General features: G+C 38.9%; 1 protein-coding gene across 2 annotated transcripts in view; it reads left to right on the forward strand.

Moving 5' to 3' along the window:
• Positions 1 to 17,211, forward strand: part of LOC114654702 (interleukin-6 receptor subunit beta-like) — an 83,599-nt gene extending 66,388 nt beyond the window's left edge. The window contains exons 11-14 of one of the 2 annotated variants that reach the window (XM_028805415.2): positions 998 to 1,135; positions 7,369 to 7,453; positions 7,899 to 7,980; positions 16,049 to 17,211. In XM_028805415.2, coding sequence (XP_028661248.2) covers positions 998 to 1,135; positions 7,369 to 7,453; positions 7,899 to 7,980; positions 16,049 to 16,582 — 839 coding nt within the window. In that variant the 3' untranslated portion in view covers positions 16,583 to 17,211. Of the gene's footprint in view, positions 1 to 997; positions 1,136 to 7,368; positions 7,454 to 7,898; positions 7,981 to 16,048 lie in introns of those variants that run through there. The other variant, XM_051929578.1, reaches the window with a different exon arrangement.
• The last annotated feature ends 246 nt before the right edge of the window (positions 17,212 to 17,457 follow it).

Below are 17,457 nucleotides of genomic sequence, written 5' to 3' on the forward strand. Positions count from 1 at the left end.
CAAGGCAGGAACCAATCCCAGGCAGGGTGCCAACCCACCGCAGGACACACACAAACACACCCACACACCAAGCACACACTAGAGCCAATTTAGAATCGCCAATCCACCTAACCTGCATGTCTTTGGACTGTGGGAGGAAACCGGAGCGCCCGGAGGAAACCCACGCAGACACGGGGAGAACATGCAAACTCCACGCAGGGAGGACCCGGGAAACGAACCCAGGTCTCCTAACTGCGAGGCAGCAGCACTACCCACTGCACCACCGTGCCGCCCGCAGCAAAACATGCTTAGCTCAGTTGAATTAATGCATTGTGTCAGCATCATTAAGTGAATAAACACACTAAATTTAATAAAAGTTAGTATCATGTTTCTCCAAATTCCTACATGATATAGTCAAACTGAAATGATATCTGTATTCAGCTTGAAGCTATCATAATAATCAAAAATTTTTCAAGAAGTAAAACTTTACAGACTTTGAAATAGATGAATGAAAAAGTGATTGTAAAATGAATGGGGAGCAGGTTTTTTAAATAAAAAAAAGAAACTTTTTCAAAAGTGCTTTTTAAGCTTATTGCAAAATACGTGCAATAGAAGGTTATTAGGTGTGTACAAGTTTGTACTTCATATGTTAACTTTCTTGTGCTTTTAATATGCTTAATAATATTAATGCCGATAGCAAGAATGTAGGAATACAAGCTGGCAGACTGCAGAATTCACACTTTTCTTTACTAGACTATACTAAATCGTAATTGTTAGGAATGAGATGTTAAATAAAAATGTAACTAACAAACAGTTTATAATGAACCTGAAAATGTAAACTATGGTGACTGAATCACATGAGTAAAACCTTCTGGGAAGAATTTGATAGAAAATTTAAGTAGATCTGAAATGATAGAAAAGAAACATTTTCGTGAATTTATTTGAATTTCTTAATATTCTGTAGAAAATATATACATTTTCATAACTTATTATGAATTAGATGTTCTTACTTTTCTAGTTAAAATTCTGAATGTCACAACGCTGGAATACAAACTGCATTCGTTGACGCCAGGCACAGAGTACATCATTAACGTAAAAGCTGTTAACAGCGCTGGAGAATCTGGAAATGTGGTGGTCCTGACCACTTTATATTTATGTAAGAAAGCTTTTTCTGTTCCCTCTGTACAGTATACTGAATTCGAACTGCTCTGATTGGTACATTCAATTACGTAGTATTTGTTTTTGCCACAAGATGTCACTAAGAACAGTCTTGTTTTATCAGATCCTCATAAATGTTCTGTTTCAAGCCAGTTAAAATCAGGCAAACAGAAATATAAATGTCCAACTTCTCACTGAACTCAGGACCTATTGACCTGCACTTTCCCACCAAAATGAAACCACATTTTATGAATATAAATTGCATAATGGTGTAAAGTACCTGCATAGCAGTGCAGAACAACCAGAAACCATCATGTTTCTTATTTTTCCTTTTATTTAAAGCAAATGAATATATATTTAATTTGTAAAGAATTTGTTATGATCAAAACCAAAACCTTGATACAATTACATTTAGTTTTCCATTTGTGAGAAACACAGCAGTAACAGTCCTGAATTTCACCCTCATTTCCTTACAGCAGGAAAGCTCAAGTTTGGTCCTGGAGGGTCTCAGTAGTTGGAGGTTTTTGTTCCAACCCATTTTTTTTATTACAAGCTAATTACTGTGGGAGAAACAATGATTGCTTAAGCTTCATGTTATTCACCTGTTAAGATACCCAACACTTATTTGCTTCTTTTAATTTTAGGCGTACTCACTGTTTTTGATTGCTACTTGTTTTCTTAACCAACTGCCAATTAACAATGAGATGTAAATGACAAAAGAGCTGGCAACGCAGCATCTAACATGGTCCCATTTACACCGCTGTGTGTTCACCATGATGTACAGTATATGTTTTAATCAAATATTTTGCAAAAAAGGGAAGAGAAAAAAATACTAAAGTGCTCTGAGCCACAAATTATTTGGAAGGCATTCTTAGAAAGTAAAATATAGGCAATATAAGAATGGCCTAATGTGACAGAATGAAGCTACTAAGAAATTATAAAATGTTTTCAGCTAAGATTGGCTTCCAAGTAAGAAATCTGGTTGGAACTAAAACACCCACTGTGGTCATCAAAGACAAATTTAAGCATACCTGCATTATAAAATTTCTGTCAATAACTTATTTATTAAGTCTCCACTGATGTTTCTCTGTTGTGTCGTCTCCTTATTAAATACAGCATTTGGGAGAAAGTCATTTGCAGAAGATGCTGGACCCCAGCTGATATATTTTTGTTTCATCTTGCATTTCATATGACCCCCAGGGTTGCCTTATGTCCAGTGCTGCTGGGGAAGGCTCCAACATATGACCCTGTACTGCATGGTTACTTTCATAATAGATTGTAAAAGAGCTTACAGTGTAATTAATAACATTCAGGTCTATTAAAATACACTACTAGAATGTTTATGTGTTATTCATGAGCAATGCCCACCAGTTATGAAGCACTACTGGCATTTACACAGAAAGACCACTTTGTTAGAACATTGGAACATTAGAACAATCTAGATAAAAACAGGCCATTCATCCCAACAAAGCTCACCAGTCCTATCCACTTAATTCTTCTTAAAAAAGTCTAGTTTTGAAAGTCCCTAAAGTCTTACTTTCTACTATGCTACTTGGTAGCTTATTCTAAGTGTCTTTGGTTCCTTGTGTAAAGAAAAACTTCCTAATGTTTGTGCAAAATTTACCCTTAACAAGTTTCCAACTCTGTTGTTGTGTTCTTGATGAACTCATTTAAAAACAGCAGTCTCAATCCACTGTACTAATTCCCTTCATAATTTTAAACGCTTCTGTCAAGTCACCTCTTCTTTTGCTTAAACTGAAAAAGCTCAACTCTTTTAATCTTTCTTCATAATTCAACCCCTGTAGCCCTGGTATCAGCCTAGTCGCTCTTCTCTGGACCTTTTCTAGTGCTGCTATGTCCTTTTTGTAGGCTAGAGACCAAAACTGCACACAGTACTCAAGATGAGGCCTCACCAGTGTGTTATGAAGCTTGAGCAGAACCTCCTTGGACTTGTACTCCACACACCGTGCTATATAACCTAACATTTTCTTTGCCTTTTTATTGGCTTCTGAACACTGTCTGGAAGTTGATAGTAAAGAGTCCACTACGATTTCTAAATCCTTCTCATAAGATGTACTCTTGATTTTCAGACCTACCTCTGTATATTCAAACCAAACATTTTTACTTCCTATGTGTAATACTTTACATTTACTGACATTAAATTTTATCTGCCACAAATCTGTCCAAGCCAGTGTGCTGTCCAAGTCCTTCTGTAATGATATAACGTATCCCAAATTATCTGCCAATCAACCTGTCTTGGTATTGTCTGCAAACTTATCCAAGGCAGGTTCACTCTGCCCACTACCATCATCACAACTTGCTCATATAGTTCACTCTGCAGGTTATAACTTCTGCCTAAAATTCTAAGGCCATCGTGTTTGTCACCATGCAGTCATATTTTCTAAATGGTGCTGTATAAAAGAAATATAGCATGTGCCTTAATGTTCTAGGCTGTGTTTCATTGTAGCTTTCATTTCAGCCACTAGCAGTTTGGTTAATTAGTTAATTCATTATGAATCTCTACAAGCCAGAGCTGTATGAAATTTTCTGTAGTGTACAAATTTAAATTTGTTTTTTTTACATAGATGTGTCTGTTTTGGGGGTGGCACGGTGGCTCAGTGGATAGCTTCCCTGGTCCTCCCTGTGTGGAGTTTGCATGTTCTCCCCGTGTCTGTGTGGTACTCCAGTTTCCTCCCACAGTCCAAAGACATGCAGGTTAGGTGCATTGGCGATTCTAAATTGTCCCTAGTGTGTGCTTGGTGTGGGTGTGTATGCGCGCCCTGCAGTGGGCTGGCACCCTGCCTGGGTTTGTTTCCTGCCTTGCGCCCTGTGTTGGCTGGGATTGGCTCCAACAGACCCCCCGATGACCCTGTAGTTAGGATATAGTGGGTTGGATAATGGATGGATGAATGGATGTCTGTTTGGAATTTCTTGTAAGCCACCAAGTCTTTCATTCATGAAATCATTAAACAAGTGATGCCATATGTGTGCTATGACACAGGCTGTATATTAAAGTTTCTGTGTGGGACAACTTACTCACTCCAGATATCATGACAGAAGAATGCATGCCATGCTTCACAACAATCTCATCCTCATCTGTTCAATCCACCCTTATATATAGGCTGAGCTAATCTATAAACACTTTCAAGGTCTTTGTCAAGAAAAGTTGAAACAAGGGGAAGAAGGTGAATGTCAACAAAAGTCTACATCAAGTAGAAGGTTAACTGTCAAGAAAAGTTGACTCTGTTATTTAGTTCTATCCAGTAGAGGGCAGCAAAGAAAGATCAGGAGTTAAAGCTGATTTGGAATGTCTTGTCCTTAGAGTACAACATCAAATGCCAGCAGGGGCTCTCATCAAAAGAATCGTCTGCAGGGGATGCTTTGAATATTGTTGATGACTCGGATTCTGAGCTGTCAGAAGAAAGGGACAATGAAAGTGCTGCTGAAAAACATTAGCAGTACAAGACATCGTGTAAACAGTATGACGTAGCGCCACATGTAATTGGTTGCCTTGATCACTATTATATGCTTCAAAAAGGTCATACATTTTTCACAAAAGGTGTCTCAAAAAATGCTTATGGCCATGATAAAGAAACAAAAGTCAGCCTCAAAAGAGTTAATTATGCTCTTTTTGTAAAAATAAAAAGCAAACTCTAAGTTAATGTACAAGGATGGCTGTCATTATACATTTCTTTTTAGAGTTCTGATGCAAGTCATGCTACCAAATACAATCTGGTAGATTTTTAAAGAACCGTTCCAAAACATCCATTCATATATACATTATGTTCTCTGCTAACCTACTCTTACACTATTCATTAGTTCATATTTTCTGTATTTATCATCATTAACAATACTGCAGTGGTTTTTGCTGCTGCATTATTGCCCCAGAGTCTGCTCTACCACTCTCTGTGTGGGGTTTTCTCCTGGCAATCTGAGGTTTGCCACTCCTCTCAAGGATAAACAGATTAAGTTAACTGGTTGCTCTAAAGTGGCCCAGTGGGTTTGCCTCTTTATAGAACCGTAGCCCTGTTCATGATTGGTTCTTGCCACAGCAGGCCACACCCCATGCCCAGAAAAAGCAGGGAATGAAAATTTGGTATTGTAGTTTTGTGACAATAAAGTGTAACACAATGGGTAAGAAATGATTTGTACATACCATTTTTACATACTATAGTATCAGTGAAGGAATAAGAACTGAAAAGGTTAGTGTCCTTAATGCTTGATATCTTTTAATACTGAATTCCTTTTGAAGATTAATAAAGTGGGCAAGGACACCACTGGTGTTCTCTTTGCTCAATAACTACTTACAGTAAAAGCTGTACCTTTCTTTTTGTTTGCCATTAAGTAAGGCCCACTATGGAGATCATTGGTGAGAGTGACTGTAGGTGAGAGCAGCGCTAAGGCAGCTCACAGATCCTTTCAGGTCAGCAACTTCAAACTTGTAAAGAAAGCAGACAGACTTGTGATCCTTTTGGCTTAATCCCAAAGGACTTATTTGAGCAATTGCACCCTTGGATAGTATTTAACAACTTAGTCTGACCTCTAGCTCTTTAATCAATCACTCTTTATTTTATTTAGTAGCACTAGTGATGAGTGAAATGCAAAACTGAATTCACAGTAATTTCACTTCACAAAACAAATTTGAGAAACAAATAGTATTTTAACCCTTGTGAAATTTCTGATATCAACACAAAAAGAAAAGTGTTTATGTACTGTTTGAAAATGTTTTCATGCATTATTTCCAAGTGCATATCTTATTTATAGGGAATCCATTCCCGGGAATTCGGGAATCCCGGGCTCCCGGGGATGACACAGTGCACGGGCATCTCACATGTGAACGGTTTTAGAACGACTGACACTTATTTTTAATAAAACTACTGCAATATGTTGACACAAATAAAAGACTAACCTTATCTGCAAGCAGTTCATGCTGTCATATAAGTACATGTATCTTTAGTTGTGGTAATAAGAGCGTAGAAAGCACAATGTGTCTAGTGTGTAGTCGTCCAGGCAAGAGCGCACCTTCTTGCAGAGTATGCCTGCCGCTGAGAAAGCACGCTCTGCCTCCACTGAAGTAGGCGGCACAATCATCAGATACTGATACACTTGTTCTAAACAACGCCTGCGCTTGCCGTTGCTCTGAAACACCGCCATTTCAGCTTTTACTGATGCATCCAGTTTCTTGTCATCATTCTGTGATGGCAAGTTTCTTGGCACAGATAATGCGGCTGCAACAGACTGACACATTGAAATTTCAAGTTGCTGTTCAAAGCTGTTGTCTGATGAAGTGCAAGCTGCAGCAATGGCGCCACCTTAATTATTTTCAGCTATAACTCTGTTATTTCTTGATCGATTTTTACACTTTTACACGCTATATATGCGAGCTTGGCCGTTCCCGTTTTCCCAGGAATTACAGGAGTTTCATTCCTGGGAATGTGGGAATGAAAATGTCCGGGAATTCGGGAATGGATTCCCTAGTTATTTATTGTTTAACTAAAGAACTCTATGAAAAACAAAATCCCCAGTCTCATTTCCTGTTACCTGGAGACATTTTGTTGAGCTGCCAGCAATGTGTTGTGTTGTACTGGTTACAGGATGTACACTGTATCAGTTATGATGATAATCTTGGCAAAGATACATTGGAGATAGAAATTCAAAATTCCACTGTGCATGGAGCATGTAAGCCCTCCTCTTCAAGAATCAACAATCAGGGCAGGACAGTTGATAGGTAATGGCAGGTGTGCAGATTTCTATGTAGGGAGTTTTGCTGTGGAGGAAACACAGTAATGCACATGATGGTGCATTTTGGTATATCTTTGTGTGAAAAATATGCAGCAAAGTATGGCTCCTCTAAAGTGAACAAGAGGTATAACTAGAATTGATTTGAATGGTGTGCAGGAGATAATCACAAAAGTGTGAACAAGAGTTTAGGACGCAAATTGCTTACTTTCTATCCCACAAAAACCTTTAAATCCACTCAAAATCTGTTTTTTAAAGAGTTTTGTGTCTTGCATGAAAATCGGCAATAAAATAAATTTTTGTGAAATGTATATGAATTGAAACTTGGCTGTTTTGCTCATCACTAAGTAGCACCATTAACGTCATTGCAAGACACACATTTGTTTCTGCATGTAATCTTGTGACTCTGCTTAAATTTAAAAAAAATATTTTTAATTCCCTATTTAAAGTTATTTACAACATTCCACTTAACATTTTTTATTTTATTTACAGCTTTTACTGACATAATAGTCATTGCCATTTGTACAACATTGATTTTTTTGTGTATGGGAACATTCTGCATTGCAAGACCATCCAAGTAAGTTGACCTTTACAGCAACTTTAAGACAAGATTGTGTGAATTGGGTATGATGTAATGTACACAAAGACAGCAATGTTATATGCTTTTTATATTAAGAACACAGAAAATTCAGATATCTGACTACTGTAAAACAATGCAATGTTTCAACCATTTCTGTGAAAAAGCATGGTTCAGATAACAAATTCTAACAAAGCTGGCAGATTTGCTTGTTCTATTTGGCTTTACTTCACCGAAAAATCAATCTGTGTATCCCTTGCTAAACATTCTTGTTTCGCAACGCTATTATTGTTCACGCATGACAAACATCTTTTCAAGTCAGACTGCATTTTCCAAACTCATATTACAAATATAACATTTCAGATATTTGCTACCACAATGTATTAAACAGAGAGGATTTAAGATAAGGATATGTTTAAAACCATCTTCTGAAAATTTTCTACAGGTTACAGAAGTACCTGTGGTCATCAGTTCCAAATCCATCCAAAAGTATCCTGGGAAAGTGGTTAGTAGAGTACCGACCAAAGGTAAATTACTTGGTTTATTCAAAAACTTCAGTCTAATTTTTCTTTTCCTAAAACTCAGTAGTCACTTGGAGGTTGACATGAAACCATAAGTGTATCCAGGTAGTGATGGACGGTGTCACAAACTCGATACAGAGTCATATAAAGGTTTGGGGCAGCCACCTGTGCAATTGTTTTCCTGGCTGCAAAAGTCGTTTTCAAATGAATACTGCACTGATGTACATACAACCGAGTCCAAGACGGACGCTTTTAAAGGGGAAGACAGGAAGTGAGGTCATAGGGATCGGGCTCATGTTCTTCAGCCATTGGTTCGAGCCCCGACGTGACATCACAGGGGCCGGAGCCGGCAAGGTTTCCTTCCATAGGCTCTGTCCCGGAAGTGACGTCAAGAGAGCCAGGTGGAATCTCCTGTGAATGGTCTACAGGAAAGGGAGAAAAAGAGTCAGTGCACTCTGTCACATCCCAGCCTCAGAATTGCCTTTACTCAAGCCCTTTAGCTCCCTCCCATGCGCACGTGTGTGACAATGGTTTGTAAGTGATTCATTCTTTTTGAACAGCTCATTTCAATGAATCATATGAATCGCTTCACAAAGCGCTAAAGTTGTCTATTGGTGGACATGTAAAGAGCATGTGCAAGAACCGCCAGACTCATGAGTCTCGACTTATTTGATTCATGAACGAGTCTCTACCCGAAAATCAGTCTAATGATTCTCCTACATTTGATTTGTGAACGAGTTATTGCTGGTTGCACAATTTTCATTAATTAAAAAGGAGGGGTAATTTGTGATTCTGTAACGTCTTATTTTAATTACACATTTTAATTGTGTTATCATGTATTGAGTACTAAAACAGGGCAATGACGTGAATTAATGTAAAATATATAATGAATTATATATTCATATACAATTAATTATATGAAGTATTTATATATAATGAATTACATTTAAATTAACTAAAAATAATATTAATTATATATTTATATAAACATATATATGAAACTGATGAACAAATTATTAAACATACTGTATATCTGTAATGCGATCAGAGGGAAAACAACACCCTTAAGAAAACTATAGCATAAGCTATTCCTAAAAATAAAGAAATGAATGAAAAGAACTTAACGCTACACTTAAATGGGTTGTTTCAAAGAATCGAGTGAGTATATTGAATCAAAATCACTATATCCAGGACTGGTTACTGTGTTGTCCCAATTTTGTATGAAATAGGCTGCAATGGGAAACGAGAATTAACTGGGCACAAAAATTGTAGATGTGTTAATGCGGGGAACGTGGCGAGTATCTTGTCAGTTCCATGGCTATTCAAATAGAAGCCATTGAGCTCATCAGGGGCTTGGGAAGCCTCAGGATTATTGAAGCTTCCAGTGGTAGACAGTTCCTCGATCTCACCCATTATACATATAACGGCATCTAACAATTAGGTTTCAATTAGGTATGCTAATGAAACAACACACATGTTGCACAGCAAGGATATTAAAATGTGCATGATGCTGAAGTTACCAGATTCTTTAAACTGGCAACTTTACATACTATTAGACAGAAAGCTCCTTTACTGGTATTTTACTTCCAGGCTTTCGTCAATGTTATATGAGACCATGCCCTCTGGTGTAATGCAAAAAAGGCTTCATGCTATTAAAAAAGGACAGAAGAGATAATAACAAAGAGAGCATACATTATGAGAACTAGAACAAAATAAATAAAAAGCCTTGATTGGACTTGAACTCACAGGATGTTGTTGCTCTGTGCCAGGTGCAATGGTTTCTCCGCGGTCCTGCTTCTCAAAATCACCAAATGCTTTACATCGGACGTCTCATCAGTTTCATTCTAATGTCTCGCCTAGATGTGAGTCTACATCTGTGTTTGCCTTTGTATATTGATGGAGCATGATGTTTAAAATCTATCTCAGTGACATCAGGGTTTAGAAAGAAGCTGCAGGACCAGAAGGCAAAACTACCCTCTGGTGGATCCTGGTGTTCCGGTTCTCTGAGTGGCATTTAACGAGTCATACTTTCAAGGCAGCTTCCAGGCAACCTACTACCCGTCTCTCTTTGACTTTATACTCTCAGTTATTTCTGCTGGGACATCACTGCTGCCACCTGCCAGACTGGAATATTTTCTAGTGACCTCCTTCCAGTCCTCCTAGGCCTTACTCGCTCTCTGTCACTGTCTCTCTTGGGACTGTCACAGGCTCTGTGGCAGCTGTGTTCCTATCTATAATATTGTGGAAAATGCTTTTCTTTTCTTTTTCATATACTCCAAACTGAGTTAACATATAAACATTTTCATCTGGACAGGATTGTCAGCCATAGTTTGCCAACTAGGCAGTTGGAGATTTAGCCACTAAAGTAAATCTTTACCTATAGTGCTGTTTCATCCATGGCTACATCACTCACAAACTATTGATTAAACCTGTGTGCTCATATTTCTGCATACCAGAAACAAGGATTGTCAGCCATTGGAAGTCCACTAGGCAGTGGGGGCTTGCTCGTATAGTGCTGTTTCATCCAAGATTACACTGCCCACAAACCATATTGATGGATGTCTCCTCTCATCTCTACTGCATTTTTATATTTACATTTACTGAATGTTTATTGACTTAGCAGATGCTTATACACAATACACAGTCTATTTCTTAATTCTGTATGTTCGCATTTCTGGTTACCTGACTTGCAGATCATTAGCCGTAGTGTGCCTACTAGGCAGTTGGGGCTTCAGCGGCTTGCTCATATATTACTGTTTCACTAAAAAATACACTATACACAGACTTTATTGAAGATATCACCCATTATCATTACTGCATTTACATTTGTCTGCTTAGCAGATGCTTTTGTGACATACCAAAGAGGTCAACATAGTAGTCTGGGGGATGGTTTTGCAAGACAAGGCTACAAAATTAATCATTACAAGTGAAGAGCTTTAAACCAAACAGAGTGCAAAATCAGTTGATCTTCTCTTAGTTACAAGAACCAATCATAGTCATTATTGATTAGATAGATATTCACAGAACAAGAGTCTTCAAAAGCTTCTTAAACACATTGAGACAGTCAGCAGTTTGAATGGAGGTGGGTAGCACAGAGCTATACCTGAAAAGAATGTATATTGAGATCTGATGCCAGGCAGAGATGGCATCACCAGACACTGTTCACTAGCAGACCTGCATGGACTAGAAGGAGCAGATAACCTCACGATTGTCTCATAGGTGCTGACCACTCATTATTCTGTAGACAAACATCAGGAATGCTGCCCGCTGCCACAGGGAGCCAGTGTAGTAACTTGAAAAGAGGACTGACATGCACCCCTCTTGGCTGGCTGAGCACAAGATGTGCTGCTGCATTTTGAATCATTTGCAGTGGCTTGGTAGCACAAGTAGGTACTTAACCAGTACATAGTTAAGTATTCCAGATGTGTTGGCTGGGATAACAACAAAGTCTGTCTTTGAAAGCACTGATATGTGAAACCATGGGACTGGATGTTATCTCCTAGAGAGGTAGGGCATGGAGAGAAGAGAACCCAGCACCAATCCTGGGGATACCCACCACATTTATCTTAACTCACCTTGACATCTGTCCTCACCAGGACACAAGGAAGGATCCCCCCAAGAGGCATTAATTTTACTGATGTACTGACTCTACTGCTGAGTCATGTCTCCTTGTTCTCCTTATTGAAAACGAAACTTTAAAAGCACTCGGTAAATAATTACTATCCAAATACACAATTCAAATAAATGCTTTTATGTTTGACAAAAGGTTCAAAAAACCAGCTGTTAAACATTAACCAAATCAAACAAGGGTTCTAAATCCAAGACCAATTGTTAAACCTTAACCAAGTCAAACACTTTCAGTAATTTCAGTTTAGAATTTCAGTTTGCAACAAAGTCCTCCTGCAGGCACATGGGCATCATCAGAATGGAACAGTTCCAAATTATGATTATTTGCAAGTTCTGGAAATTTCATCCCCATATAACAATCTATCCATGCCCTCATAAACAAGTGTACTTTGATTTCTAATTTGGGTTTCTCTCTCTCTCAGTCTCGGGCCCTGTGTTCAAAAATGGGGACAGCTTTGCCCTTTAGTGGTACTTTGCGATCCACGCAGTGCCTGACATAAGTAATCTCCAAAGTGGAGGATTACAGAGCTGAATTTCGTTTTAGTTTCACTTTTTGTCATTTATGTTTATCTAGAGATTTTAGAGTGGGAGTGTTAGATTTCATTCTGGACTCATTAATTTCATGCCATTCATTACATTTGGTTAGGCAATGATTGGTTAACGTAATGGCGTGATGTACAAGAATTCACTGCATTCTGTGAACACGATAATACTAATACAGTACTACCTGTGTAAATAATACAACAAAAGCAATTCATAAGTAAACAAAAACTAAATAAAATTTTATATAGCACCTTTATGTTGTCACTACATTTTACTACAGTACTGACATATAATGCAAATATTTCCATGTTTTTTTTTTTTTTATTGGTGCAAATTACCAATTCAGAGTTACACAGTGAGTAAGTACTGTGGAATGAAATGTAAACCTTGTTGCTTACATTCAAATGTCTAAACCAGGGGTTCTCAAAATGTGATCACCAGTGTGTGTGTATATACAGTAATCCCTCCTCCATCGCGGGGGTTGCGTTCCAGAGCCACCCGCGAAATAGGAAAATCCGCGAAGTAGAATCCATATGTTTATATGGTTATTTTTAGAATGTCATGCTTGGGTCACAGATTTGCGCAGAAACACAGGAGGTTGTAGAGAGACAGGAACGTTATTCAAACACTGCAAACAAACATTTGTCTCTTTTTCAAAAGTTTAAACTGTGCTCCATGACAAGACAGAGATGACAGTTCTGTCTCACAATTAAAAGAATGCAAACATATCTTCCTTTTCAAAGGAGTGCGCGTCAGGAGAGAGAGAACAAAGCAAGCAGTCAAAAAAAAAATCAATAGGGCTTTTTGGCTTTTAAGTATGCGAAGCACCGCCGGTACAAAGCTGTTGAAGGCGGCAGCTCACACCCCCTCCGTCAGGAGCAGGAAGAGAGAGAGAGAGAGCCAGAGAAAAAACAAAATCAAAAATCAATACGTGCCCTTTGAGCTTTTAAGTATGCGAAGCACCGTGCAGCATGTCCTTCAGGAAGCAGCTGCACACAGCCCCCCTGCTCACACCCCCCTACGTCAGCGCAAGAGAGAGAGAGAGAGAGAGAAAGTAAGTTGGGTAGCTTCTCAGCCATCTGCCAATAGCGTCCCTTGTATGAAATCAACTGGGCAAACCAACTGAGGAAGCATGTACCAGAAATTAAAAGACCCATTGTTCGCAGAAACCCGCGAAGCAGCGAAAAATCCGCGATATATATTTAAATATGCTTACATATAAAATCCGCGATGGAGTGAAGCCGCGAAAGGCGAAGCGTGATATAGCGAGGGATCACTGTATATATATATATATATATATATATATATATATATATATGTATATATATATATATATATATATATATATATATATATATATATATATATATATATATATATATATATATGGAAGAGAAGGTCTGTGATATGGTTTGCATATTTGAAGCTGGAGATCCACAAATAAAGTATCATAAAGTAGTTTTTATTCCTGAGCTTTCAACCCCTGCCAGAAGTCTTCATCAGAGGATAATGCTTAGACTTACAAGAATCAAAGGCAATATATAGCAAAACATTACGTGGAGGGTGTGGGGGGGTGTGGCTAAGTCAGTGTGATTGGGGGGGGTGTACAGTTTATTTATTATGAACATGTTCTTCTTAAGTTTAAGTGTTTGTTGATGGCGTTCTCATTTGATAGCCTAAGATTCGGCCAGCTCTCTGCCACTTTTAGTACTGGCCTTAAATATTACTTGTACATTGTCCCAATTAAATGTATGTCCTGTTGATTTAGTATGCATGTAGATCAATGAAAATGAAAATGAAACAAAAATGAATGAGAGACGCTATCTCTTCCATCTTTTCACTTCAAACGGATACTCAAAAACATTCATTAATCGGAGCTTACACAGAAGACGCCAAAAAACTCGGCAAACAATCGACTTGAATCAGAACCCCCACCCCACCTGGCACTCACTCCCTTATCACCTCAAGTTGTCTGAAGATACAGCGCGCATCCTGGCCAAGTCAGGCGTCAGAATAGCACACAAACCCACAAACAATCTGCGCACGGTCATCTTTAATGCTAAAAACAAGAAATCGATAGCAGAAACACGAAACGCAGTTTATAGCATTCCATGCAGTTCTTGCTCAGCGGTATACATAGGACAAACATCAAAAAGAATTGCAACACGTATACAGGAACATCACAACGCCGTCAGAAGAAAGGACTCACTTTCATTGATCTACACGCATACTAAATCAACAGGACATACATTTAACTGGGACAATGTACAAGTAAAATTTAAGGCCAGTACTAAAAGTGGCAGAGAGCTGGCTGAATCTTGGCTATCAAATGAGAACGCCATCAACAGACACTTGGACATAAATCCAGCATATGCAAACTTAAGAAGAACATGTTCATAATAAATAAAGTGTACACCCCCCCATCACACTGACTTAGCCATCCTCCCACCCCCTCCATGTAATGTTTTGCTATACTGTATATTGCCTTTGATTCTTGTAAGTCTAAGCATTATCCTCTGATGAAGAACCCTGGCAGGGGTTGAAAGCTCAGGAATAAAAACTACTTATATATATATATATATATATATATATATATATATTTTGATTTTTCTTTTATTTTCTTTTTTCCCTTGTGAGCAACGCCTTCCCTGTTACCACAAGCTCAACACAGTCCCAGCGCAAGCACAGCACAAACGCAATATTCTCTTCCTTCACTCTTTTCCTTCTCCTCCACTCCTCTGGTGAAGCTTTGCCTTCCTCCTCCCGACTCTGGCTCCTCAAGTAGTGGCTGCTGGCTCCATTTATAAGGCACCCGGAAGTGCTCCAGGTGCTTGATTACTTATTTCTGGCAGCACTTCCGGGAGCCCAGAAGGGTCCAGCAGCTCCTGCTGTGGCACCCCCTGGTGGAGCCTGCGGGTCCCAACAGGGCTGCATCAAACTCCAACTCCCATGAAGCCTTGCGAGAGTCCGAGGCACTGCTGCAACCCATCTAGTGTCCCGGGGGAGGTTACGCTCTGGCCACGCTTGCTCCCCTGGACTCTCAGCGTGGAGGTACACTACAATTTATATATATATACTTTTTCTACTTATTGCTATTTTGCAGTGATTTGTTGTATTTTGTTTGTGGTTATTGTTCTGTCTGCATCTTATGTTGTTTGTTCGTACAATGGGCACTGCTCCCTCACAACTCAGGTAAAAGTTTTGGTTACAATAAGTTGGCAGATGCTTCCCTAGCCCTCTGGGACACTTAAAAGACCTTTGCACCATTATAATCCATTCAAAACTAGTTCATCTCCTCCTTATTCATTGAGTGCAGTGCATTTCATGGAATTCGGTGAAGTTCCTGAACATTTCAGTGATTCAGTATTTACTCATCACTGATATTTTATACATTAGAATTGTGCTAAAACGTGACTGTCAGACTCAAGTGGTCTGCTGTTAGATTTGACTTTAGCAAAGCGGTCCTGTGTACAAAACACGTTGAGTACCAGAGGTCTAAGCCACTGTGTCTTCAGTATGTACATAGCCATGTGAACAGTGAAAAACAAGAGAAAATGAAAAACTGTCTCACAAATACAGCATTCTGGGTTTGAATCCCAGGCCAGGTCATTGTCTCTGTGGAATATACAAGTTCTTTCCATGGCTGCTTTGGTTTCCCTAACATAACACGTGTGTGATAAGTTGATTGGCAATTTGAAATTGTCCCTGTAAGGGTGTTGTTGTGAGTAGGCTCTCTCTGTGAGATACTGGTGCACAGTACTTCCAGGAGCCCAGTGGGGTCAGGATTGGCTCTGGCCTCTGTGATCCTGAATTGAGTTAAGTTGGAGAATATTATTTTATATTATGTCTTTCCCTTATTTGTAACTAACTAGATCTTTATTAACTAAAAAATAATATTTTACAGAAAGAAGAACATTGGAATGTGTTGCCTCCTCATCATCACTGCCTTCAAAATTGTGAGTTGAATCTTGACACTCAGAAATACACGATGTCACCAAGCCAACCAAGTTTCACAGATTTGTCTCTGGACTCTCAATGTGACCATCCCATGTTATTATTGCCGAATACGACAAGTCACACAAAGCACCTTTCTCCTAATACTTCTTTCGCTCAGCAGATTTTATTAACCAGTGATTATTTAGTTGAGAGCAACATTTCAGTGCTTCACGACTGCACTGATGTGAGCTCTCGTGTCTTGGTGGACTCAAGACATGGAATCCATGCTGCACAAAATAAAGATGAAAATGGGTTAATTGACTTTGCAAAATCTTTCCAAGACACAGAAGTCCTGCAGACTTATTTAACCCTAAATCAAATCTCAATTGATGCTACTCCAGAAAGAACAACAAAGACCATGCCGAGAGAAGCAGAAATTTTGTATGTTCAGTTGCCAGTAGAGGAGCCCCAACAAGGCTTTCACTTTGATTTGGCAAACTAATCACTAAATGACTTGCATGTGACTACAGAAATTCAAGTTGATGAACATGTCACACTTAATGAATGCGGTTACTGGATCTTGTTAACTTGAGGATGTCAGGTTACACAATTGGATCACAAGGGAATGAAAATGACATGACACTCTCATGGCTGCACAAACTTCCAAAGTATTATGGACTCTCCACATTTTGATGGCCAATTCATTTGTTGCCTGACAGTGCCGGTGACTGAATGGATGTTTTTCCTGTATGGCGAGTTCAGCAGCAGCCATTTTTTTGTGGTACAATAAATGTGAGACATCAGACAGACAAGCCTCTCTTCTGTTTGTGTGGTCCAAACACCTGCTGTCTGTCTTTCCTTCCAGCTGTGATGCGTATGCATTGTACTTCTGGCTCATTAGATGTCAGTTCTTGCACAAACAGATGACTTTAAGACAAAATCTTGGCTCACTGCAGATTGCTATAACTGACTCGCTGGAGATATCAAACTGCATGATTTTTGGTCGCAGGCACATGCCATGACTGTCCATATAAATGAATGAAAAAGTGTAGGAAAAGACGTGATGCTGTAATAAGTGTATATGTTTAATATGTCACTGTGCTCTGTACAAATCCTCTTTAATAAAATCCCTGTGTGCGTCCAGGTGTCTGTGTGTGTGTGTGTCTTCTGGTGAAGTGCGCATGTGCGGGGCACGGTGCGATGCGCGATATTACTGTCAGAGAAAGTTACAGGCGTTTTACAGAAATACAAACCAGTATTACTGTGAGAGGAAATTAAAGGTACACAATACAGTGATGCATATTACAACCACATACAAGCCAGTATTACTGTCAGAGGAGATTAAAGGCATATTACTAACGTGCACGCCTGTATTAC

The sequence above is a fragment of the Erpetoichthys calabaricus genome, chromosome 7 (genome assembly GCF_900747795.2).
Source record: "Erpetoichthys calabaricus chromosome 7, fErpCal1.3, whole genome shotgun sequence".
Lineage (NCBI taxonomy): Eukaryota > Metazoa > Chordata > Cladistia > Polypteriformes > Polypteridae > Erpetoichthys > Erpetoichthys calabaricus.